Here is a 25,811-nt window from a genome sequence, read left to right as displayed (position 1 = left end):
ACAATTTGTAACATAGCCCCATGGAACAAGGGGCATGCATTTTAATGGGAAAAGCTGGTTTGAAAGCAGACACGTTATCACTTGGTAAAGGAAGTTGGAAAGCAGTGCCCAACGCTCCCACAGACTGATACCCGGCAGGATATCGGGATGAGAGAGACCAGACGTGGAAGGGAGAGGGATGTTTCTTCAGGGCGCACTGCAGGGACCAGGGCAGCGCGCTAGGCACGGCACAGCGTCACCCAGAGGCTGTGCCACAGCAACCAGACCGCCTCCTGCAATGGGCACCAGCTTCTCAGCCCCGCCCCCAGAGAAGTAGCCCCTCGCTCCTAGCCCCTGAGAAACCACCGTCGGGTTTCCTCCCCTCCGTCCAGCCTCCCGCGATCCTCTGCTGCCGGGTCTGATCCGGAGCCCGCCTTCGAGACCCCCCTTTTTCGCCTGGCCAAGCGGCACGCGGAGCCGTCCCTGACCTGGGCTACCTGCTGTCCCGTGCGCGCGCTGGAACCTCGCGCAGCCGCCTGCGAATCCGTTTCTCCTGCTGACACCAATGCTCGGACTCAAGCTCTCTCCTTCCACCGCCGCAGCCACCCTCCGCCTGATTGGCTCTGGTTGGTGCACGCGGAAGAAGGCGGGGCCAGACAAAAAGGTCTCCACGGGCCGGATGAGAGGGCCTCGCGGGCCACATCCGGCCCGCGGGCCGCAGTTTGGAGACCCCTGACTTAGAAGATTCAAAAGAGTATATGAAAATTCTGTGGGAATTTGCATATCTTCTTCCGATCTCACTTCCGAAAGCAAAGCTTCAAAAGTGAAAGTAATCAAGACGGGGGGGGGGGGGAGCGGGATTTGGCAAATCCCTCCCTTTTTCAAAACCCCCCCCCCCTTTTTTTAAAAGGAAAAAAGAGGTTTACGTGGCTTTTCAAAAAAGGAGGGGTGGCCAAAAAACCCTGCGTTTTGATTACTTTCACTTTCAAAAGCGAGATTGGAAGAAGATATGGAAATTCCCGTGGAATTTGCATATCCTTTTTTGAATCTTTCATGTAATCCTAGATGAGCCCTAAAGGAAAAACTGCATGTTGGGTCAGTATGCACCAGCTTTGGTTAAATAAATTGACAAATGTTCTATTGTGTCTAATAAACTCCAAAAATACTTGAAGCCCACAGTAAAAGGAAGACTAGTAAGTTTTTATCAATACACTTCACATTTTATTAATAGAAATGTCAAAAGGGTGATTTAATCGAATAAGATGGGATTGAATCTTTATTTGCCTGCTTTAGATTAAATATGCTGTATTCATCAGAAACTGCTGTATGGCTGTTTATTTCTAGATATATTTGTTCACTGGTAGAGGTTCATATTAACTAATAAATGTCTAGTTAAGGTCAAATTAGTCTAGTTATCAGGGCAGATTTGTTGTATAAGCAAAATGTTTTTTGAAAATTCTTAAATATTTGCATTATAGACATGAACGAACACAGCTCTCGAAGTCATAGTATTTTCCTTATTAATGTAAAACAAGAGAACACCCAAACTGAACAGAAACTGAGTGGAAAACTTTACCTTGTGGACTTGGCAGGTAGTGAAAAGGTAACTTTTTTTTTTATATTTGAAAACTAAAGAAACATACGTGAACCTGTTTAACATACAGTTTAGGTTGCTCAAGTATCAATTCCTAAGGGGATACAAATTATAATATTGACTTCTCAGTCAACTTCAGGACTCTTTTCAACTCCAGTGCTCAGATGTGAAACCTCAACTCCAGTACTGCGTAAGCTAATTTGATCTACTTCCTATTGACAGATACAATTGACTTTGGTAAAATGTGTAGTGACTTTTTGTACATGAAAAAAGTAGAATGAAGTTCATTTTCTCCATTTAAATGTGATATGACAAACTGGAGCTGTGGCCTGAGATTTGGTTATGTTGGAATTGAAAGGGAATTTGTTGTGAAGCTGGTGGTGTAGATTTTGAGTAAGTTGTAGTTGCTTGTATTAATACTATCCTAATACATTGATCTGTGATCACATTGACTGTAAATGCACTTGTGAAACCTTAATTCTGAGAAAAGGCCGTTGTGTGGAAATTTCTTCCTTATTTTGATTAACAGAATGAAGTGGAGTCATCTTGTGAACCACTCTGCCAGTATTTACAGGGTCTTGCTTGTCTCCCTGCAGGCCTATGTTAGGCCTGAGTGAACTGTGTTTTTAAAATTGGGTTTGGATTATAGCACAAGCAATAGGTGCAAAGCATTTGACCAAATAGAATAAGATCAGGAAAAAGGGAGATTGTCTATGTTTAAGTTTGTAATGACCCTTGAAATACCAGCCTTACCTCAGCCCAAATCTTAAGATAATCAAAATAGGAAAAAGACTGATTGGGTCCTCATCAGGTACAGGGAAATTAAGGAAAAATTAGGGGAAAATATGGCAAAGTGAGATGAGAAAAGCGTGGAGAGTGCAGGTTTCAGTTAAAGTACAATTAGTTAAAGTACAATTAAGAGCAATGACATTGCTTGTTCATTGATCATATAAAAAGACCTGGTTTTAAAGGTTTCTCAGAGCTTTTCCCTTGCCCCTCTGGAATCATGCCATGATGGAAAGGCATTTTCCAGGCCTGACCCAGTTGTGAGTATATCGCCAGAGGAGTGCAGCAAAAATGACACACAGTTTAGAAAATCTAATGTACAAGGTTAAAAAACTGACCATGTTATGTTGTTGAATCTCCTTAATTGTTCAATTGGTTCTTAAAAATAGTCAGACACCACAGTTTTCCCACAAGTTGTGTGCTCACCTTGTGGCATATATATTGTGTTCATTTTACACTTAATGCTTGTTTACTTAAAATAAAATGCAGCTTCAAAATTATTTCAATGTAGATTGGGAGAATGTGAGGGAGGGGCAATACAGATGATAGAACTGTGGAGCTACGCATGGCAGCAGATATGGGGATGGTGTTAGCAGGAACTAGTGACTTTATTTTTATCCAGGAGCCTCAGGTACCTTCTGAGGGAAGTGAGGCTGCAGTAATTTTCCACTGTAATCTTCTCTGTAAACTTGTAGCGTCAGGAACCTGTGTCTTAAGGTTTTTTTGTGACAGAGGCTGTTTCTGAATCTGCTCCATATATAGTCTGTATGCTGCGACAGAAACACCCCTTTCAGAGACACAATTTTTTTCTTTGAAGAGCCTTGGGTTGGTCACCCCGGTCTAGTGAGTATATTTGGTCCAACTTTTCACCCAAATTGAGTTTTCAACTACATTTTTTTAACAAGAAGTGTCTGCATTCCTTGGGAAATTTTTGATTTTCACTGAAAAAACTGAGTAGTCTTATTTCAAAATGTGTTTCGGTGGAAAAATCAGAATTTTTCTCAAGGTTGTGTGGAGAGAGGGAAGAGAATCCAGTTTCCCGGCTGACTTTACTAGTTAGTGGTGCAACAGTGATAATACTTTTTAAAAAAGAGTAAGCTATTCAGGGTTTTTTATAAACACCTAACCTGAAAAGTGCTTCCCAGGATGTTTGCTTTGTTCAATCTTTTTTAGGTTAGTAAAACTGGAGCAGAAGGTGCTGTGCTAGATGAAGCTAAGAATATCAACAAGTCTCTCTCAGCTCTTGGAAATGTCATCTCTGCTTTGGCTGAAAGCAGTGTAAGTGCATTTTTTTAAAATCCAGAGACACAATACAGATGCAATAGTACTGAGGAAACATGGGCTGAGATTTTCAAGTCAACACATGGGATTTAACCACACATCCCCATGTGCACTGTCTGAAAAATCTCAACCATTTGTATCACTGCACTTTAAAAATGCAACAATGTCTGCTAGTGTCATTCTTGCTGTGTAAAGCAGAATTTTAAATAAGCGTATATAACATCAGAAGATTATCTTAACGGATGTTTCATCTACCCTAAAAGTATAAAGTCTTGGACATAACATTTTTATTTGGAAGATTTGTGCTTATACCACTCTGATGGGTATCGTTTAAGAATCTGAAGAGAATTTATCTTTACTATCCTCAGTGGAGGTGACAGCCTACATAGGCCCCTGGGCATGGCGGAGAGAGGACTCCGTACTCCATGAATCGGGGAGGGATGAGGGACACCAGCCTTCAGCACTGCCTGAAGTGCAGCATTCTTTCCCCATCCCCAAGCATCCCAGTCCTTAGTGCTGCCTGGAGTGTTCAGTTCAGCACTTTGTTGCTCTGGCAACAATTTAAATGATGCAAGGCTCCTTGAATCACTGGGCCATGGGGCACTTGCCCTCTCCTTTCCTCATCGGTGAGCCTGACTGTTCTTCCTGGTAATTTATTGATCTTAGCTGAATTGAGTGCAGACAGATCCTTATCCAACAAACTGTATCATTAAGTCGATCAGTTCTAACCTCCTCTTTTAAACATATGCTAATCTATACTTTTATTTATTCCAGAGTTACGTTCCATATCGTGACAGTAAAATGACCAGAATCCTTCAGGATTCATTGGGTGGTAACTGTAGAACCACTATTGTAATTTGCTGCTCTCCATCATCATACAATGAATCTGAAACTAAATCTACACTCTTATTTGGTCAAAGGTGAGTAAACAATTAAATGCTTTTAAGAAGACACATTTTGCCTAAACTAGAGAACATGGAAGAATGAGAGTTTCAAGTAGATTGGCAAGGTATGTATCCTTTACTGCAAGCTATTTTCAGTTTAAGCCCTACTTTGTTATCTCCAAGTAGTGATTCTTCAAAAGTTGGTGTTTATGTAGAATTTACAAAATTAAAATCCATGTATGTCTGGCATTGGAATTATCTTTATGGTTGACGTTAAGGCCACCCACTGGTTATTGAACATATGGAACTTCTGCATAGATGATTGGAAGGAAGATGTCTGTGATTTAGAAGAGGAACTGATTAGTGCAGTGTCGACTGGCTGTTTAATGACTTACCTGCTTAATCTTTAATGCACTATGTGGTCATCTCATCACAGCCTTACTGAAGGCTTTCTGTTTGGAATGAATAAGGACACAGGCACAATATTACACTCATTGGATAGGCAGTAATCTGACCAAATTATGTATAGGCTCAAATCTCAGTATCAAACTTGTTCAGCCTGGCTATTTTTCTGATCTTTTTGTCTAGAGCTAAGACTATTAAGAACACAGTTTGTGTCAATGTGGAACTTACTGCAGAACAATGGAAAAAAAAGTATGAAAGAGAAAAAGAGAGAAACAAGACACTGCGTAACACCATACAGTGGCTTGAAAATGAACTCAACAGATGGCGCAATGGTAAGAAACTATGAATTTTTGTATTCTATGAATTTTAGGTTACTGAAGATTGGCCACACCTGACCAGTCTGACTAATTCAACTAAACTGATTTGTAAGTTACTTGCAGCTCTTTTACAGTGAGTGTGATTTGCGGAGCACCTCCCTTCCCCGGGGGAAAGGGAGCTTGGGGCTTATGCCGTGCATTGGGGTGGTGGGGTTAGGGGCTTCTGCCTTGTAGGCGGGAGGTCTCAAGGCTTTAGTCCTGTGGTATGGAGGGTATCACCCCCATGATGCAGAGCTTCTGCTCTGTTTACACTACGTGACTCCATCGACGGAGCCATGTAGATGAGCTTTGTAGACATAGCAAAATGAAACGGTGATTTAAATAATCTCCACTTCATTTACATCAAAATGGCTGCCACCAATCAGCTGTTTGTTGGCTCAGCGCGGTAGTCTGGACGCTCGGCAGTCGACATCATAAGCCTTTGTCGACCACCCCGTTATGCCTCGTGGGATGAGGTTTACTGGGGCGTTCGACAAAGGCTTTTGATGTCGACCGCCGAGCGTCCAGACTACCACGCTGAGCTGACAAACAGCTGATTGGCGGCAGCCATTTTGATGTAAATGAAGCGGCGATTATTTAAATAGCCACTTCATTTTGCTATATCTACAAAGCTCATCTACATGGCTCTGTTGCTGGAGCCATGTAGTGTAGACATACCATGGCAGGCACTCCATCATATCAAATTTGGAGGGTCAGTAAATCTGGCTCCCCTGGACTAGATGATCATCTTCGTTCCTTCTAACTTTAGAATGTACAGGTAGTCCCCGAGTTACGTGGATCCGACTTATGTCGGATCCGCAGTTACGAACGGGGATTTTCTCGCCCCGGAGGACTCGAGCGGCGGGACGCCTGGTCCCGCCGCCCGCCTCTTCCTGGGCGAGAAAAGCTGCTCCCCGTCTCCCTGGTCTGCTGCGGGAGCCAGCAGACCAGGGAGACGGGGAGCAAAGTGGCGGAGGACCCGGGGCCGGACCTGCGGCCGCTTCCAGATCAGCTGGAAGCGCCGCGGGTCGGGCCGGGTCCTGCGCGGCTTTGCTCAGCGTCTCCCTGGTCTGCAGACCAGGGAGACGCGGAGCAAAGCAGCAGAGGACCCGGGACGGACCGCGGCGCTTCCAGATCAGCTGGAAGCCCCGCGGGTCCGGCCCCGGGTCCTGCGCGGCTTTGCTCAGCGTCTCCCTGGTCTGCAGACCAGGGAGACGCTGAGCAAAGCCGCGCAGGACCCGGCCCGACCCGCGGCGCTTCCAGCTGATCTGGAAGCGCCGCGGTCCGTCCCGGGTCCTCTGCTGCTTTGCTCCGCGTCTCCCTGGTCTGCTGGGGGGGGGACGCAGCTAGTGTCCCCCCCCAGCAGACCAGGGAGATGTGGAGCAAAGCCCGGGGCCTGTGGTAGAGCAGGTGGGGCGCTGCCGGTTGGTCCCACAGCACCGCTCCTTGGCGCTACTGGACCAACCCGGCAGCACCCCAGCTGCTCAGCCCCAGGAGTCCTGATTCAGCCGCTGCTGAAACTGACCAGCGGCTGACTACAGGAAGCCCGAGACAGAGTTGCTCTGCCCCAGGCTTCCTGGAATCAGCTGCTGATCAGTTTCAGCAGCAGCTGACTTGGGGACGCCTGGGGTTCTTAAGTTGAATCTGTATGTAAGTCAGAACTGGTGTCCAGATTCAGCGGCTGAATCTGGATGCCAGTTCTGACTTACATACAGATTCAATTTAAGAACAAACCTACAGTCCCTATCTTGTACGTAACCCGGGGACTGCCTGTATGCACCCCTGTAAAATTTTTAAAAATGGATATATCAAGAACTGATAAATTCATAAACTGCAGTGTTAATCTGAACTCTCATCTTTCGCTTTGCATTTCATGGCTTGTTATAAACATAACGATACTTAGTTCTGGGTTACCGCTTTAGTATTGCACTTGTTTTTTGCATTTTGTAGACCTATTAGCTGCTATTCTTTTCCAAATAAGAATCAGTATATTGAGTTTATTAAAGTTTAAAAGTTAGTTGTGGTAGAAGTTGAAAGTGTCTAAATGAGAGAAACTGTTTTTTATCCTTATATAATATAGACATTGACAAATCTATTTTTCCAGTTCAGTTCACATGTTGCTATCAGATTTTGCTAACAGTTTTAACTGGGAGCAAACTTATAGGCACGTTAATGGTTTTTGAAAACTAGGGTTGCGTAATTTTGAAATATGCTATTAAAATAGCATATAACCCCCCACAGTGCAACCGCTGGCCCTGCTGCCTCCAGCCCGAGCTCCACCTCTCCTGGAGCCAGCCTGGGGCTGCATTCCCCACTGCCAACCCTATTGCCTCTGTCCCTGGCTAGGGCTGCACTTCTGAAGCTGGCCAGCCAGGGCTCTCTGGTCCAGCATCTAGTACCACGGATGTTGCTGAACCAGAGTGTCCAGATGTTAGAGGTTCAAACTCTACCATAGGAATTGGTGGATTCTCAGTTTTTCATATAAAGGCTAGATCCCTTTCTGAAAGGTATGCTTGAGTTAGCCTAACTTATTTGACTACAGCATAAGAGTTATGGGGCTCATAAATTAACTGGGTGAAATTTAAGGCAGGATAAAACCTTTAGCCTGTCTGGTCTGACTTTCTGTGTATGACAGACATTAAACTCTCTGAAATATTTTATTAACCATTTAACTAATATCTATCATAACTAGGGACTATCTAATTAACTTTTCAGGATTATTTTTCTTTGAAAGGCATTTCTACTATTAACAGTGATAAGAGAACATATTTTTAAAATCTTTTTACTTAAGGGGAGACTGTACCATTTGAAGAGCAGTTTGACAAAGAGAAAGCCAACTTGGAAGCTTTTGCACTGGATAAGGATGTTACTGTCAATAATGATAAACCAGCTGCTACAATTGGAGTGATTGGTAATTTTACTGATGCTGAAAGAAGAAAGTGTGAGGAAGAAATTGCTAAATTGTACAAACAACTTGATGACAAGGTATATCATTCTTGTTAAATAGAAGACTTTGTGGTAAGCATGTTTGGTGCTACAGTAGTTATTTAATTCAGATAATCTTCATTTGCTAATACAAATGAGCATGGTGGGTGTACTTAATCCATGGTCTCACTGAAGTTCTTATGGATTAAACATAACAATCACCTCATTTAGGACTAATTGGCATTCTCCTTATCAGTTTTAACAGAGGCCGGAGATTGAAAAGCTTTAAAGAAAAAAGTAAAAGTGAACAGAGTGTAGTATGTGAAAATGGAGGGTGATGTAGGAAGAGAGCAGTCTTGTAGAATGTTCTTCGTTCAGTTAGTTGAAATGCTCTTGATTAGTTGGATGTCTTGGATACTGAGTACTGCATTGGTGGTGGAAAGTAATGGGTACTGTGCAATTAAACTGCCATTTGAATACAGGCAGTCCCCGAGTTACGCGGATCCGACGCAATTACGAATGGGGATTTTCTCACCCCGGAGGACTGGAGCGGCGGGACGCTTGATCCCACTGCCCGCCTTCTCCAGGGCGAGAAAAGCTGCTCCCTGTCTCCCTGGTCTGCTGGGGGAGCGGCCGCGCTACTGGACCAACCCAGCAGCACCCGAGCTGCTCTGCCCCAGGCGTCCCCAAGTCAGCCGCTGCTGAAACTGACCAGCGGCTGACGACAGGAAGCCCGAGGCAGAGTTGCTCTGCCCCGGGCTTCCTGGAATCAGCTGCTGATCAGTTTCAGCAGCAGCTGACTTGGGGACGCCTGGGGTTCTTAAGTTGAATCTGTATGTAAGTCGGAACTGGTGTCCAGATTCAGCTGCTGTTGAAACTGATCAGTTTCAGCAGCGGCTGAATCTGGACACCAGTTCCGACTTACATACAGATTCAACTTAAGAACAAACCTACAGTCCCTATCTTGTACGTAACCCGGGCACTGCCTGTAGTCTGTTTTGGAAAAGCTGAGATGTTGCTCTCTTGTGTGTTATATTTTAAGAAATTTTGCCATTTGCTTACATGTCTTTAAAATTAAAACAATATTACTAAATAGTTTCAAGTAATGAATTTATCTAAATGCAGGAGAATTTTCATCCCATTTACTTTGCTTGGGAGTTAGGGAGGAAACATGTCTTAATTTTTGAACTTGGAGAAGGTACTATGACATGCACAGATGTAGGATTTTAGTGTTCGGTGCAAGGTAAATTACTACAAATACACTTGAAATTAGAAGCCTGTTGTATTGTTTTCGTATTCCTTTTGAGGCAGTGAATTATCAGTCATGTATTTAATTTGATAATTGTTTCAAAAAAGAAAGGTTGATGAACAAACAATTCTTAATGTATATTTAGGATTTTTGAGTGTTCAAACTGTTCAATGGGTTACTGGTTTTAACTGCAGGATGAAGAAATCAATCAGCAGAGCCAATTAGTAGAAAAGTTGAAGACACAAATGTTGGATCAGGAAGAGGTGAGTTACTGATTTTTATTTTACTTTGAGTTTTTCATTGATACAGAAATAATTGAGGATAATGAAGGGAAAAAATTTAAGTCCTAACTAATTTTTCAGTAAACCGGTTGGGTTAGGACAGTGGTCCCCAACCAGTATATTAGGATCAACTAGAAGATCTTGGAGGGTCTGACAGGTGATCCTGACTGGTTTGGTCAGGAAGCTATCAAGCGCTAGCACTTCAGTTGCCCCTTCACCCACTGTCATGCTGCTCCTGCCTTCTGCCTTGGAGGCTCCCAGGGCAGCAGCTGTGCAGGGTGTGGGAGGGAGAAGAGGGGGGTGGTGTCAGGGTGTCCCTCCTCCCCCACTTGTGTACCTTATCTCCACACAGAGAGAAAGGGATGCAATGCAACTGTCACACTCACACTGTGTGTGTCTGTCATTCTCACAAACACACACTGTCCTTCACACTCATCTCCCAACCCAACACTTAAGTGGAGGGTTGTTACTACTTTTACTACTTGCAAAGTGTGTTGTTTTTGGATTTTGACTGGTCTGTGCATTTCATAATTTTTATTTTTCACTTTAAATTTAATTTTTTGAGTAGCGAGTTCTAAAATGCTTAACTTGTAGTGACTTGAGTAATTATTTGTATGGTTGCTGCTGCTGCTGGAAGAAATTGTGGGCTCAGTGCCAGTAAGTAAGGTGCAAAATGTGGCACCATGGAGCCATTGATGTCCATGCCAACTTCTTTCAGTAGTGGTGTAGGGCCAGGGCAGGAATAAGCTTGCCTTAATGCCGCTGCTCTACCACCCTGAAGCCATCTCAGTTCAACAGTGCACAGCTAGAGCCTGCTTCCTGAGCCCCTATCCCAGCCCTTAACCTCCTCCTACACCCAACCTCCTGCCCCAGACCTGAGTCCCCCTGCACCCAAACTCCTTCCCAGAGCTTGCACCCTGAATCGCCTCCTGAACCCCAGTCACCCACCCTGGGCTAAGCCTAGAGCCCCTCCTACACTCTAAACTACTTGGCCCAAGACCAGAGTGTGCACCCGAACCTCTACCTCAGCTTGATGAAAGGGGGATGACTGAGCAGAGTGAGGCCTCAGAGAACGGGTGGAGCAGGGGCAGGACTGGAAGGAAGCAGGGCAAGGGTATTTGGGTTTGGGGTAGATCTTACATTGCACTTAAATTGAAAAAAGTGATCTTGTGGTTAAAAAGGTTGGAGACCACTGAGGTAGGATAGTTTCTACATAAGCACATGGGTTTATTCATTACCACATCATAATCATTCTCCTGTTTTTAAACGCAAAATCTAACAGTTCACTATCTATCTAGGGCTTCCCCTTTGGAGAAATGTGACCGGTCGATATCTACAGAGTCACAAACCCTTACAATTTAATTTAAGAGTTAGGCATAATATGTATTCCCCATGTTTTCCATTCATATAAAGAAATCAAAGTCATCTCAGGAAGTTTCAAAATACTTGAGTGCCTCTGTAGGAAGAATATGAAACGTGGAAATAAACAATGTGTAGTGAGTTCATTTTTAATCGTCACCATAGTTTGATCACAAAACTGTTCAGTTTTCCAAGGCATTGAGTTGTGACATAATTTGTAAGTACAGGCAGTCCCCGGGTTATGTCAATCCGACTTAAGTCAGACCCCTAGTTACAAACGGGGAGGGGGTGCAGCTAGTGCGGGGTGCCTCCCCCACTGTTGCCGGCGCGGGAGGCGCTTCCCCCCAGCAGACCAGGGAGACGTGGAGCGGCTTTTCTCGCCGCGGAGGACCCGGGTGGCAGGACCGCGAGACGCGCCGCGGTCCCGCCGCCCGCATCCTCCGCGGTGAGAAAAGCCGCTCCACGTCTCCCTGGTCTGCTGGGGGGGAGGGGGGCAGCTAGTCGCTGCCCCCTCCTCCCCCCAAGCAGACCAGGCTTTTCTCGCCACTGGTCAGTTTCAGCAGCGGCTGAATCTGGACGCCTGGGACAGAGCAGCTGGGGCACTGCTGGGTTGGTCCCTGCAGCGCCGCACCTCGGTGCTGCGGGGACCAACCTGGCAGCACCCCAGCTGCTCTACCCCAGGTGTCCCCAAGTCAGCTGCTGCTGAAACTGGTCAGCGGCTGATTCCAGGAAGCCCCGGGGCAAAGCAGCTCTGCCTCAGGCTTCCTGTAGTCAGCCGCTGGTCAGTTTCAGCAGCGGCTGAATCGGAGACACCTGGGGTACAATATGTACCAGTTCCGACTTACATACAAATTCAACTTAAGAACAAACCTACAGTCCCTATCTTGTATGTAACCCGGGGACTGCCTGTAGTTATCCTTTTATATATGTTGGCTGGGATATAGTGTATAACATAATGTTTTTATTTATGAACTCTATATGAATCTGCTCTTGCTGTGTAACACCAACCAAAAGCTTCTAATTTTTTACAATGTATTTAAAAAACAAAGCTTTACCAAATGTTTATTTCTCTTAATTTTGACAGTTGTAGATTAGCTAATATTAATATAATCTACTTTCCATACAAAGCTGATATGTTTTACAAAAATTTCATTCAGCTATTGAATTTATTTCTTAATTTTAGATGCAATGCAACCATTTGCAGGAGGAAACAGAAGGGGAGCCTTGGCAACCTTGTCTGGCTCTCCTATGTAAGAAAACAGATTTACTTCATTTTAAAAATTTGTCTGAGGCCATGTTTACACTAAAGTTGACTTAAATTTTGACAGCTGTCATAAGCAGTTTTAATTACTTTGGTTGTGCATCTCCACTATGCTCCTTGAATTGGTGGAACATGTCCATAGCCTCGATGCTCTTGCATCAGAGAGAGACTGTTGCATTGTTGAAAGCTATGTTACTGTGCAGACCACCACCCTCTACCTCTGGGAGCTATGGGAACAGATCACAGTACATCATGGGGATTTGCTCACCCTCCCATGATGCAGTAATTTCAGTCCCATCGTTCTATGGGCTTTCAACTTCATTTTGCGCTAGTTTTCAACAGCCGTTGTTAACTGTGTGCCTGCCATCTCTCTCTGAAGGCCATGGATCCTGAGGTGCTTATCAGTCTGGTGATGAGCATTATGAAAACAAAGGATCAGTACTGCAGTATTTCATGAGCTGCAAATCAGAGTGAATCTGTGATGCCTGCCATGCTATTTCCCATGGGAGGAAATAATTTAAGATTGCTGCTGACATTCATGAAGCAGCTGCACACAGTGGATGGTCAGTACTAGGCTTGGGGGATTGGATTGCACCATAATGCATGTATGGGATGACAAGCAGTAGTTACAGAACATTCAGATGTGCAAATCCACCTTCCTGGAATTCTGTACAGAACTCATCCTAGCACCGTGACTCAGGGACTCAAAAATGAGAGCTGTTCTCACTGTGGAAAAGTGAGTAGTGATCACTGTGTGGAAGCTGGTAACTCCAGACGGCTACTAGTCAGTCATGAATTGGCTTGGAGTTGGAAAGTCCACCATGGGAGCTTCAGTGATTCAAGTGTGCTGGGCCATTACTGATCTCCTGCTATGAAGGACTGTAACCCTCAGTAATGTGCTGGAAATACTTCATGGCTTTGAGGCAATGGGATTCCCTAACTGCACCAACCGGAAAAGCTACTTCTCCATTGTTTTGAAGGCACTGGTGGATCATCAGCACCATTATACTGACATCAGTGTGGGGTGGTCAGAAAAGGCTCGTGATTCAAGCGTCATAAGGAGCACTGGATTATATAGAAAGCTGTAAACTGGGACTTTCTTTCCAGACCACAAGATTCAAATGGACAGTATGGAAATGTCTGTTATGATCCTGAGAGAGACCATCTACACCTTGCTCTTGTGGTTCATGAACCTTACACCAGGAATGTAGGCAGAAGCAAAGAGCACTTCAACAGGTTCAGCAGGTGCCAAATGACAGTTTACTGTGCCTTTGGCCAATTAAAAGGTTGCTGGTGCTGCCAAAAATATTCTGATGGTCATTTCAGTTTTCTGCGCTCTGCATAACGTATGCAGAACAAAAGGGAAAAGGCTTCCTCAGGGCTGGAGCACTGAGGTAGATCAGCTAGATGCTAATTTTGAGCAGCTGGATACCAGGGCAGTTAGACTGGCACAGTAAATGGGGAGGGCTATTTGAATTATGAAGGCTTTGAAGAAGAATTTTGACAGTGATTCTAAGTAATGTCTCTCTTCATGATGCATTGAGCTAGGTAATATTAACTTGCCACACTGAAGAAGCACTGTCATGCTTGCTTTCTTAACTTAAATTGTACTGAGCAAATATTCATGCCTGTACCCATTTTTTTGAGTCCTAGCACCAACTAAAATGTATGACATACACACTCATTTTATTTAAAAAACTGAAATTTAACTGGATAAAACGCACATTTTCTCAGTGGGACATGGCAATGAGGAACAATCTCATGTTTACAGCTCTCACAATTACTGTAACTTCATCTTTCATTCTGAAACCAGTACTTAGAGTGCATGAGGCACTGCAAGGGGCTGGGAACATGTGAGGTATGTGTCTGGGGAGTGTATGGAATGGAGTTCTGTATTGGCTATGGGGGCATTTGTGCACAATTATGCTCTGATTGCTGGCTAAAGAAGAACTTTAACATGACTGGCCCCCATGTTCTTTCCAGGCTATCCTGCTTGACTCGTTAATTGTCTCCCTCTATGCTCTTGTTTTGCTACATGCTGCATCTGTTGACTGTAGCACTTTGTGAAACATATTCTCCTTACTCCTTCTGATTTGCCGCCTTATCTGATTGAAGTGCTAAGTAGAGTGTGAAGTGCTCAGTAGAGTGAGTTCTTTGCAGAAGCCAAAGAAACTAGGAATGGAGACTATATTTTGAGTTCACTCTCACAGCTGTGAATAGCACCATCTCTGTGTGGATGTGGGGTCCAAGGCCTCCCCTCCTTCATTCCAGACCCTGCCTTGCTTCTTCCCGTCCCTGTTTCACCCCTTCCCATGCCTTTTCCCTTCTTTCTCAAGCCCCCTCTCCTAAGTGATGTGATTACCTGGTGCCAGGCGCTGGGATCAGGCCCCTCCCACCACACTTGCTACAGTGACAGGAAGCAGAGCAATGCAGCTCCAGTCCAGTGTGCTCCACAAAGCTGGCATGATCAGCTGGGAAGATGCTGTGAACTGTCCTCACTAAGCAAATAGGAAGAGGAATTTCAAAAATTCCTATCCCTTTAGAGCAGTGGTCTCCAGCCTTTTTAAGCATGAGGTCATTTTTAGAATTTAAGTGCAATCCAGGATCAACCTCAAACCCAAAACACCCTTGCCCCACCTCCTTTCCACCCCTTATCCAAGGCCCTGCCCTTTCTCACTCCATTCTCTCTCCACCATCTTCACTCTTCTGGGGGCAGGGACTTGGGGTGCAGGAGAAATTCAGGACTGAGGCTGGGGTTCAGAATGGGGGCTCCAGCTGGGCACTGCTTACCCCAGGTGGCTAAGGCAGACTCACCCCTACCCTGGCCCTGCACCACTTGCCCAACAGTAGCCAGCAAACTCACTCCATCCCTGCCCCCCTCTGCTCTGTAGAGATGGGGTACAGAGTGGAGGGAGAGGCACCCTGACATCCACACACACACACACCCTCCTTCCTCTTCTTTCCATGCTCTGCACAGCAAGCAGGAGGCTCCAAGGGGTGAGGGGCACTTCTAAGGGAGAGGGCAGGAGCTACACAGCAGTGCTGAGAGGAGCAGATGAAGCACTTGACAGCCTCCCAGCCAAACCGCTCAGGATCACCTATCAAAGGTTCCACAATTTACAGTAGATCCTGATCTACTGATTGGTGACCACTGCTTTAGAGAAGGAACGCATGCCTGTGTATTTTCAGGACAGCGTGGTTCAAACGGTTGTCTAGAGCAGTCATGATGGACATTATGGTACACCTTCTGAAGGCCAGTTAGGGTAATATAAGCAAGTATGGTGTCTCTCTTCTGACACTGTGTGTTTATTTAACTCTGTTGCAAAAAGCCCTATGATCTTTTTGAAGTGGCTTTCTTTTGTCGACATAGTAGAAGAGTTACCAATAGGAGGACCATTGTAGTATGTACACCTCCTCTGCTTTGTCAGTGAAAATTCTGACCTCCACAAAATTCTGTAGTGCAGACAAGGCCTGTGCTTCAGAAGACCATGACCATGCTTTAGAACAGGGGTGGGGAACCTATGATCTGTGGGCTGGATCTGGCCCTGGCTTGCCTGGTCTGGTCTGCAAGGCTTGGGGCTCTTCTCTCCCCCCTTCCCCTTCTCCTCCCCAGCATCAGGGAGCCTATACTGGCACTCCAGTTCCCCTCCCCCCAAAACTGGAGAACCAGTGCCGGCTCCCAGCTGCGAAGGGTAAGCCCTGAGCCTCACGGGCTGGAGCCAGCACGTGGACTCTGATTGGCGGGGGGAAGGGGAGGGAGGAAGGAGCTCTGTGCACTGCTGCTTCCCCTCCCCTCTGGCTTGGAGAATGGCAGCACAGGGAAGCGCTTGCCTGGAGGCTTTCCCCGCTGCTCCTATTGGCTGTAATTCCAGTTAATGGGAGCAGGGGGGTGGTACCTGGGAGCAGTGAGGGATGCAGAGCCATGTATGCTCCTAGGAAGGTGTCCCAGATAAGCACCTACTCATCTCCCTCCCCCACCCACGCCTAAACCCCCAGCCTGCTCTTGTACCCTACCTGCTGCCCAGACTTCCCCACCCCCACTCCACTCCACCCACCCTCGCACCCAGACTCCTCCCACACATTGAACCCCTCATTTTTGGCCCCACCCCAGAGCCTGTGGGGCCCCACACAATCTACCTGCTTGGGAGCCCCTTGTCTCTGGAGCTGGAATGTGAGGGGAGTATCTCTTTCTGCTGCCAAATCAATGAAGTTTTGGGGGTTTTTTGCTTCTCATAATTGTGTGGTCCCCAACCTGAAAGATTCCCCACCCCTTCTTTAGAAAACTGTTAAGTCCAGTTTTTCAATATTTTGAAAACTCTCCATTCTGCTTGTTCATATGCCTATTCAGTAATGAAATATTAAAATACAGAGAGTAAAGTTCTGGCCCTGTTGAAGTCAGTTTGGAGTTTAGAAAATTCTAATGACACTGATTAGTAACTTCTTTTAAAGTTCACCAGGAAGATAGGCTATATGAATTTTAGGCCTCCATTCCCTCCCCTACAAGATTTAACTAACAATTAACTTACAGTAAAAATGTCAAGATCTTGTCAGACCAGATATTACAACCTGAGCTTTGTCTGCCATCCTTCTACGCTGACAAATAGTTTTTACCATTTGTTAATTAAAATCCTATTGTACTGAGGATAAGTACAGGGTAGTAGACCACTTACAGATCCTAAATAAGGCTTTATACTCTAGGAGAAACTCTTCAGTGAATTCGGGGTTACATTTGAATTTTTTCATTCCACTCAAATGACAACTTATGTTTAATTATTTTTTTATTGTTTGTGTAGCTTCTAGCATCTACTAGGCGGGATCAAGACAATATGCAAGAGGAGCTGAATCGCCTCCAGACTGAAAATGATGCCTCTAAAGAAGAAGTGAAAGAAGTGCTACAAGCCCTTGAGGAACTTGCTGTCAACTATGATCAGAAATCTCAGGAAGTTGAAGATAAAGCAAAGGAGTATGAACTGCTTAGTGATGAACTCAATCAGAAATCGGTAGGAAATCAGGACAGAGAATTACTAAATATCTATAATGTGACTTTTGTTATTAGGAAACATGTTTTTTCAACAGCATACATTTTCTTTTAAATGGCTTTTCTGAGTTAAGAGCATGAGCTTTAGCTTTCTTTCTGATTTGGAATTGCAATAGTTCTGATTTGATTATATAAATCAGATTTTGGCAAATATTAATCTGATGTGTAGCTAGCATAACAAATCATAGTAAAATTGTATTTTCTATCTTTCCCATTATATCTGCCACTCAAATTTTCCTTCTGGGGCCTTGGCTTGGAGTTGTTGTTTTTGAGGAGTTATTCATTATCTACTAATTTTTGTACAATTCACATGGTTTTTTTTTTTCTTTCAGGATTCTGTAGCAGCAGGTTGTATAGTCAATTCTGTTTTCTGAAGTGAGTAGAGTTAGGTGTTGAGTCTCGACACGTTAATGCAATAGGCAATTCAAACTCACTAGCTTAACCTAGGGGTGGAGAGTAAGAGTGGAAAGTAGACAATTTTACTGTATTGTTGATGAGAGAAGTGTCTGCCTGCCTTACACTTTTGGTGTCCAAGTCTTTGATTCTGTGTATCTGTTCTGTTCGAGTACAGGCATTATGGTATATCACCAACCAGAAGGTGGAGAAAGATTCTTTTCTCTACTTTCTATTTGAGCTGCTTCAGAAGTTCTAATGTTTGTCAGGGTTTGGATTCATCAAAAAAAATTTCTTCTCTTTTTCCTGTGGATTCTTCCCACACTTTTCAAAACAGTACCGCCAAGGTGTAAAATATTTTTCCTGTTGATTCAGATTTCAGATTTAATCTGTTTTTTAGGATGAATTTTGCTTTTGTTTTCATCACACCAGTAACACACAGATACTGTTCAGTGCTTACATAAAAACTGTGATTTCACGCAGGTAACATAGATGTTTCCATTTGCATCATTGCCAACCAGTTGCAGAGTTTCTTAATTTAAAAAGCATTTTGTGATATCCAAACTAGATCTTCATTTGCTTGAAAAAATTTAGTTTTGAGAGTCCTCTCTACTCCAGCCTGTGGAGTGTTCTGTTCTTCTCTTCCCTTTGCTAGGCTGAATGTCTGTATTTACATTTCACTTCCTTACTTACTGGATAGCAAATAACTGGATACTAGCTTGAGGGATTTGTTCGAAACTCTCTGGGTACTTGATGTACGTAATAGGCAGTATTTGTTTACTGTCAGCAACCTAAAGCTGGCTGGGCCTTTATTTGAAATAGTATATGACATCATTCCCATATTTGTAAAGCCCCTGGCCTTATTTGTTGGCTGATTTGTTGGGACAAACAAAATACTAGTGATGCAGTCTTAGAAATGTTCAAGATTATATTTTCTTCCAGTGTTTGGGAGTAAAAAGAAGCTTCCTTGTTGCAGCATGAACACATTTCTTGAAGACTTATTTTTGTTTGTTGTCTAATCTGTTTTTCAATTAAAAATTATTTATTCACTCATGGGTCTATAAACACTAAGTTTCTGCACTTGATTTGCAGACTGATTTTAAAAGCTCTTAAGTTTTGGTTTTTTTGTTTTTGTTTAACATTCTAGATTGGGTGGATGGCAGATACTTTAAGAGCAATTAGAATTGGTAAATTAGAATTATTTCAGGCTAGAATGATTTTAGAAGAAAATGTTTCTCCATCTTTCTTGCAAGTGGATTTTATCACACTTGAGTAGTGGAACCTAAAACCAGTAGAAAAATATTTTTAAATTTGCACTTCTCCAAAGAACCTAATTCCAGGAATCCCTCTTGTCTGTGTGCAAGCCAGCTTTGGAATTCGGTATTTATCTTAAACTTTTAGGTTCAGCAGTAAGCTTATAGCATCTCTCTTGCCTGGGAATCTGTGCTAACTTCAGTCTGAACCTTTTCTTAGTTTCATTATCCAGTACCTGTCTACTTGCATCTGTAGAAAAGTCAAGCTTTTGGTATAAGTTTCTGATGCTGAGCCTAAATATGCTTTGGATGACTTTATCAAAATTAAGCTTGTAGAACAATGAAGTAGTATTTTCTGTTAAGCAGCTGGTATTGGCATATGGTGGCCTCTTCAATTTAAATCTAACTATGGATTTAACTATTGGTTACACATGGATGGGCTGATTCATGGTCTTTGTCATATCTTTATTTTGAATTAGAATTAGTGGCACTGCACAAAAAGCCAACTTAGAAAACTTCTCCCACACCCATATCTGTTCAGAAAGTTCTAGACAGGGATCAACTGAAATTGATACAGTCTCCTTCTGTGCAGAGGACTGCAGCTAAACATCTAAATTGTCCCACCAGCAAACATATGTAGTGATGAAAATGTCTTGCTATGAGAGAAAGCGATAAGAATGGGTCACCTTTTAATGTCTTAAATAGAAACCCCTGTACTGTCACACATTGATAGATGTACTCACATATGCTATTCTAGGGTGTTGACAGAATCATTTGGCAGAGTTGCAGGATTATTTATAGTGTGCTGAACGCCTTTGTCTTTCAGCAAAGAACTCTAGGAGTTTTGGTGAAATACTGTTAATTGTTCAAACTTTTGTTTTACATATTACACTACTTTATAGTGTGTTCAGTTTTTAAAAGTAATTTTAAAACATAAGGTAATTACTGGATTAGGACACTTTATCAAAATCTTATCTTGCCATAATTTTCTATTCTTTATTTAGATATTGATTTTGAGGTTGATGGATGAAAAACTAGAAGAAATTTTTCCAAGTAAAAACTTAAACTGAGTCTAATTTTTCACTTTCATCACTTGTTCTAGGTAATTTTATCCACTATAGATGCAGAGCTGCAGAAACTTAAAGAAATGACCAGCCACCAGAAAAAAAGGGCAACCGAGATGATGGCCTCATTACTGAAAGATCTTGCGGAAATAGGAATTGTAGTAGGAAATAATGATGTGAAGGTAAAGTAGAGCTATCACAAATGTGAAATGATAAATTAATTCATTCTTAGGTCTTTTCAAAGTAGTAAAGATGTAATAACTACAGTAATTTATAACACCTCCAATCAAATAAATGTCTTCCTGTAAGGTTCTGAGGGAGGATAAAGGTAACTCAGGTGTTCAATTTTGTCTTATATGCTGTTTATATCTGACTTACTATAATTCAGTGTGCAAGGTTGAAGAACAACTTAGTCTAATTATGCAAACAGTACAAACATTCCTCACTTCAGGAGGAATGTTTGTACTGTTTGCAGTTTGTCACTTCAGTCCGCATTGCTAAATGACCATATGTAATTTGGTGCACTGAATGGTACATACTTAAGAAAGGTTGAATACTGACCAAGAATGGTAACTTTTACTTCTAGAATAGCTGTTCCAGCCAGAGTAATTGAGTTAACTAATAAGCCTTGTATAGAACATACGGCAGCTTCCCTGTGGGTGTAAGACAACTTCATTTTCTACTTCAGACACTTTTGGTGTCCAAGTCTTTGGATTTTTTTTCCAAGTGAACATGTGAGCATTTGAAAGGAAACTAACGCTCAGTTATTTTGAAGAGCTTGCCATTGACATGTAAACACTTGCAAACAAGTCAATTTCTAGAGAGTGACAAAGAGTATGATTTGTACTAGTTGTGTGTGAATTTTATTAAAATTTTTAGAGAAGATGAAAAATAGTAGTAGCTTTAGTTACTGTGAAAATGGTGTGGAATTAAATAGCAGTGCAGTGACTGTACTATGGACTAGGCATTTCTGTTTTCTGGTTGCACTTTGAGCTGCTGTATCCTATATTTAATTCTGTATACAGTGAATATTTTTGTCACTTAAACCTTTCAAATTCTGATTTTTTCCCCCCCAGCAACCTGAAGGAACTGGCATGATAGATGAAGAATTCACAGTTGCAAGACTATACATTAGCAAAATGAAATCAGAAGTGAAAACAATGGTAAAACGCTGCAAGCAATTAGAAAGCACTCAAACTGAAAGCAATAAAAAAATGGAAGAGAATGAAAAGGAGCTGGCAGCTTGTCAGCTTCTTATCTCACAGGTAAAAGTTGCATTGCTCTAGCTTTTCTGATTCAAGTCACTTTTGAAACATGATTCCTGTGTTTGACTGATTTGTCACCAATTGCTCTTAACCTATAGCATACAGTTTTGAAAATAGACAAGTTGGACCAGTTTAGGTTGCTGAGACAAGCTTTTTAGCTTACACAGAGTTCTTCAGCTCAGATTTGGAAGGTAATTCAAAATGTTGGTCTGACCTTTTTTGCACAAGTGGGAAGTCAAACATCCGTTTCTTCAAACCCTCTAACATTGTATTCAACCTGTTTTTAATATCAGCTATACACTCAAGTAAAAAAATTATCTTAAGATGTCTTATTTTTTCATACAAAGTACACTAGAGAATTATAGTCAGAGAACTATAGACACTGGACTGAGGGCTTGTCTATACTGGCACATTTTGTTACCAAAAACTGTCTTTTGGCAACAAAATATGAGATCATTTACACTGAAGTGCGGCTTTGGTCAGGGAAAAACTGCTAGTTTTGGTGACAAAATACTTCCAGCCCTGCAAGAGATTTGAGACTTTTGTCTTCTCCCCTCTTTTTATTGTTCGCAAAAATCCAATGTGGACTCTTTTTTTTCCCTCCGTGCCAGCCCAGATGGCTGTGTTCAGTGTTTTGTGATCTCTACTGCCCTTTTAGCTTTCATCCCTCCCCTTTCAGAGCTCTCGGAAGTATCTGACAGCTGAATGGGCTGCTCCGTTTGGGGAATGAACAATGAACAAATCATTGGAATGTTTCTGTTCTGTTCTGCCCTGCTAGCGTGACAGCAGCAATTAGACTGCTGCTGTAGGGGGGAGGACTGAAGAAAGTGCTGTGTTGTTTTGACATTCCTCAGCATGGAGAGCTCACAGAGCTAAGAGGGAATCCCAAGAAGCACAGGGATCAGTTCTGCCTTCCCACAACACTGCACTGTGGGATGCTTACCCACATTGCTTTCCTCTGTCCTCAGGGTGCTTGCAATTGGGCAACATGAAATGTCAATAATGGGAGGCAGGAAAACTGGTTTTCATTTTTCGTGACTTTTGCCTGTTGACAGCACTTTTGTCGCCCAACCTTCCCACTGTAGACATAGCCTTAGTGTTATCCCAGGAAGCATGAGAGCACAGTTCTGTGTTTTAGGATGTCTTAAAACCCCAATATAGGTTCCTAGACTTTAATCTCCACTTTCATAATTTTATGTTTAACACCAAAAACATGTTTATACTGGGTTAATCTTAACTTTTGGGACTGACTGACATTCCTCTTATTGTTTGAGTTTTGCACGCAAATAACTATTTCTCAAAGCTTACAAAAGCAATCACTCTTTTGAAGCACACTCTTGAGAAGACAGCCAGTTTAAAGACCATTTGAAGGGATGGAGGACATGGGGATAAGATACCAAGATGCAGACACAGTATGAGGGAGTTGTCACATTAGAACTGCTTAGTGCAGTTGTGAGCATATACTTATAAGCATATGCCTATTAGTTAGTTGACTAGTGACTTGACTAGTTGCTCTCCCCCTTCTTCGCCCTCCCTCCCCCCTTCCACCTGCCTCTGTTAGACAGAGGCATCAAAGAGGAGGCAGGGGGTGGGAGGAGCTGACTTAAAAACTGGTTATCCTCCCACACCTCCTCTGCAGGGCAGGGAGGCAGATGTATAGCAGGGGAACGGGCAAGCTCATACCTGGTCCCTCCTGCTGCACTAGTGCTTTTTAAGTGTATTAAGAGCCTGGCAGCAGATCAGTATTTGTCCATGAGCTGGAGAGTAAGTTTCACTGGAAGGTGGAATCATTAATATTCATAATTTGAACATAACTATTCATAATTTGAGAACTGAGTTACTCAAATCAGCTAGTAGAAAGAAACTGTAAAACAGGAATATGAACACATCCACGTGGGCTTGGTGGATGTTCTTAATGAGACACATGATGGTGTCTCCTGAAGTCAAGAGGCCAGATTGTTATGCCTGTGATGATTTTGCCAGTCTTTAGCACCCAGTAAAACAGACTTTTAACTCCGTTTTTGATAGAGGATCATGGATTGAGCATATTTTTTAATTAAATGTTTTAAGAGATTATAATTTTAGGATTTAACAGATCTTGCATTAGTTTCAGATTTCATTGTAAACAGACCTATTTTTACAATACAAACTTATTTAAATAACTAACATACTATTAACATTTTTAAAAAATCATTTAACATTTTCTGCCCAAAATCAATTTTTTTATTCTGATGTGCAACTATAACAGTCCAAAGCTTGCCTTTCTCTCATTCCATTGACGTATGTACCTGTGACCTGAAGGATTTTGAAGTATTATGATACTTCAGGGATCTTGATCCTGGCTTGTCAGTCTTCTCTTTTTCTAGGAAAAAAAAGAATATCTGTATGCATTTGGTTTTTAGATTAGTTATTTTTACTTACATTTTTAAATATTTTTAATAGAATTTTATTTACATTTGCCTACTTTAAATGTAAATTAATCTTGTTTTCATTTTGAAAGCACGAAGCCAAGATCAAGTCATTGACAGAATATCTTCAGAATGTGGAACAGAAAAAGAGGCAACTGGAAGAGTCTGTGGATTCCCTTAATGAAGAATTAGTCCAGCTTCGAGCACAGGGTATGAATTATTCTTCATATTTAAGTATGTAACCAGTAATGTGACCATGCAGTATACCATAACAGACATTAGGCAAGATGAGGAGATAGCACTGTCTTGATAGGACAAACACTATGTAATGTGTAATTTAGAAGAATAAGAAAACAAAGTAAAATTAGTAGAGATAACGTATTTGGACACACTTGTCTGAAAACTATTTTTAGGATGAAGCAATGGGCTTAAATTGCAGCAAGTGGGGTTTAGGCTGGATATTAGAAAAAACTTTCTAACTGTCAAGGTGGTTAAACAGTAGAATAAATTGCCTGAGGAGGCTGTGGAATCTCCATCACTGGAGATAATCAAGAGATGGTTGGATAGACTTCTATCAAGCATGAACTAGACCACAGGTGGGGAGAAAAGCTTCTCAGTGGCCCGGATCCAGTCCACCCAGGGCTTTGATTCAGCCTGCGTGGCAGTTCCAGGCCCCACCCCCACGTTGCCTGGGAGCCAGAAACCTGCGAGTCCTTTTAACTGTTTCTATTTAAAGGACTCGCACCTTTCCTGTGGCTGTCAGGCAACAGCCCTGGAAAAGGGGTGAGCCCTTTAAATAGAAGCAGTTGAAAGGGCTCTCACATCCTCGGTTCCCTGGCAACGTGCTGGGGCAAGGCTTGGAGCAACCAGCCCTTTAAACAGAGGAGTTGAAATGTCTTGCAGCTCCCATCTCCTGCTAACATGATGCCTGGAAGCCACAGGAAAGGCGTGAACCCTTTTCATCTCCTGCTATTTAAAGGCCCACCCCTTCCTCCTGGGGCTCTGCCACTTCCATCTAAGGCCCCGCCACTTCTGGGGCAGTCGTGACCACTTCAAAAAATTTTAAACTAGCCCTCATTCAAAAATTATTTCCCATCCCTGATCTATACGGTGTTTGGTCCTGCTGTGAGAGCAGGGAACTGGACATAATGACCTCTTGAGGTTCCTTCCAGTTCTAGTATTCTAGGATTCGATACATAACAGGGATAAGATAAAGATATAAAGAGTTCTCCTTAAACTATCTGCATAGGAAAAACTTAATGTATGCAACCTAATTCAAGGTTTAAAATGAAAGGGGGTAAGTGTAAATCTGACAAGCATTCCTCCAATTGATTGGGCTTTGTAACTGAAATCTTTATTTTCTCATTAGAAAAAGTCCATGAAATGGAGAAGGAGCACTTAAATAAGGTCCAAACTGCTAATGAAGTCAAGGCAAGTAAATGTATTTTTCTATTCCTTAATAGTTTTATGTGCAACTTCATATTTTAAATAGTAAAACAAATATTTCTTTTTTACTATAGCAAGCTGTTGAGCAACAGATTCAAAGCCACCGTGAGACACATCAAAAGCAAATTAGTAGCCTAAGAGATGAAGTTGAGGCAAAGGAGAAGCTCATTACTGAACTCCAAGAGTAAGAGTTCTGATGTTAAAATCATTTATTGATTTGGACTGTGAGGAAATAATTACTTTGACCCATATACCTAGCAGATTACTACATTTTTTATTATATTAATTTTTGGATGGTAGTTGAATCTTCTGACTTAATTGTTCGTTAAGTCTTTAACCATTCTTCATAGTAGTGATGAGTAGGGTAGTTCTTATCACCTGAGGTGCAGTGCTCAAAACAAAGTGAAGAATGTCATCCTTCCCTTTCTCCCCCACTGGCCTGTTGGTTCTGAGTTTCAGGGTTCCTGCAAGTAGTGAATAACAAATAAACAATGACATTTAGCATTTAGAAATACTAACTTTAGTGCAGCTAATAGTCATCTATTGGTATAGTGAAAAAACCTTTCAAACATCATAAACATGTT

General features: G+C 42.6%; 1 protein-coding gene across 2 annotated transcripts in view; it reads left to right on the top strand.

Annotated features, from left to right (window-relative positions):
• The window catches only part of KIF5B (kinesin family member 5B), a 68,684-nt gene that overhangs the window by 28,882 nt on the left and 13,991 nt on the right, over positions 1-25,811 (top strand). For both annotated transcript variants that reach the window (XM_075922660.2, XM_075922661.2), the window contains exons 8-19: positions 1,458-1,582; positions 3,533-3,637; positions 4,415-4,560; positions 5,113-5,261; positions 8,077-8,270; positions 9,654-9,722; positions 17,154-17,360; positions 20,147-20,290; positions 21,185-21,373; positions 23,874-23,991; positions 25,151-25,212; positions 25,302-25,411. In XM_075922660.2, coding sequence (XP_075778775.1) covers positions 1,458-1,582; positions 3,533-3,637; positions 4,415-4,560; positions 5,113-5,261; positions 8,077-8,270; positions 9,654-9,722; positions 17,154-17,360; positions 20,147-20,290; positions 21,185-21,373; positions 23,874-23,991; positions 25,151-25,212; positions 25,302-25,411 — 1,618 coding nt within the window. The remainder of the gene's footprint in view (positions 1-1,457; positions 1,583-3,532; positions 3,638-4,414; positions 4,561-5,112; positions 5,262-8,076; positions 8,271-9,653; positions 9,723-17,153; positions 17,361-20,146; positions 20,291-21,184; positions 21,374-23,873; positions 23,992-25,150; positions 25,213-25,301; positions 25,412-25,811) is intronic.

Source organism: Pelodiscus sinensis, chromosome 2, assembly GCF_052426305.1.
Source record: "Pelodiscus sinensis isolate ZL-2025 chromosome 2, ASM5242630v1, whole genome shotgun sequence".
Lineage (NCBI taxonomy): Eukaryota > Metazoa > Chordata > Testudines > Trionychidae > Pelodiscus > Pelodiscus sinensis.
This window is presented reverse-complemented; position numbering and strand designations above follow the sequence as displayed.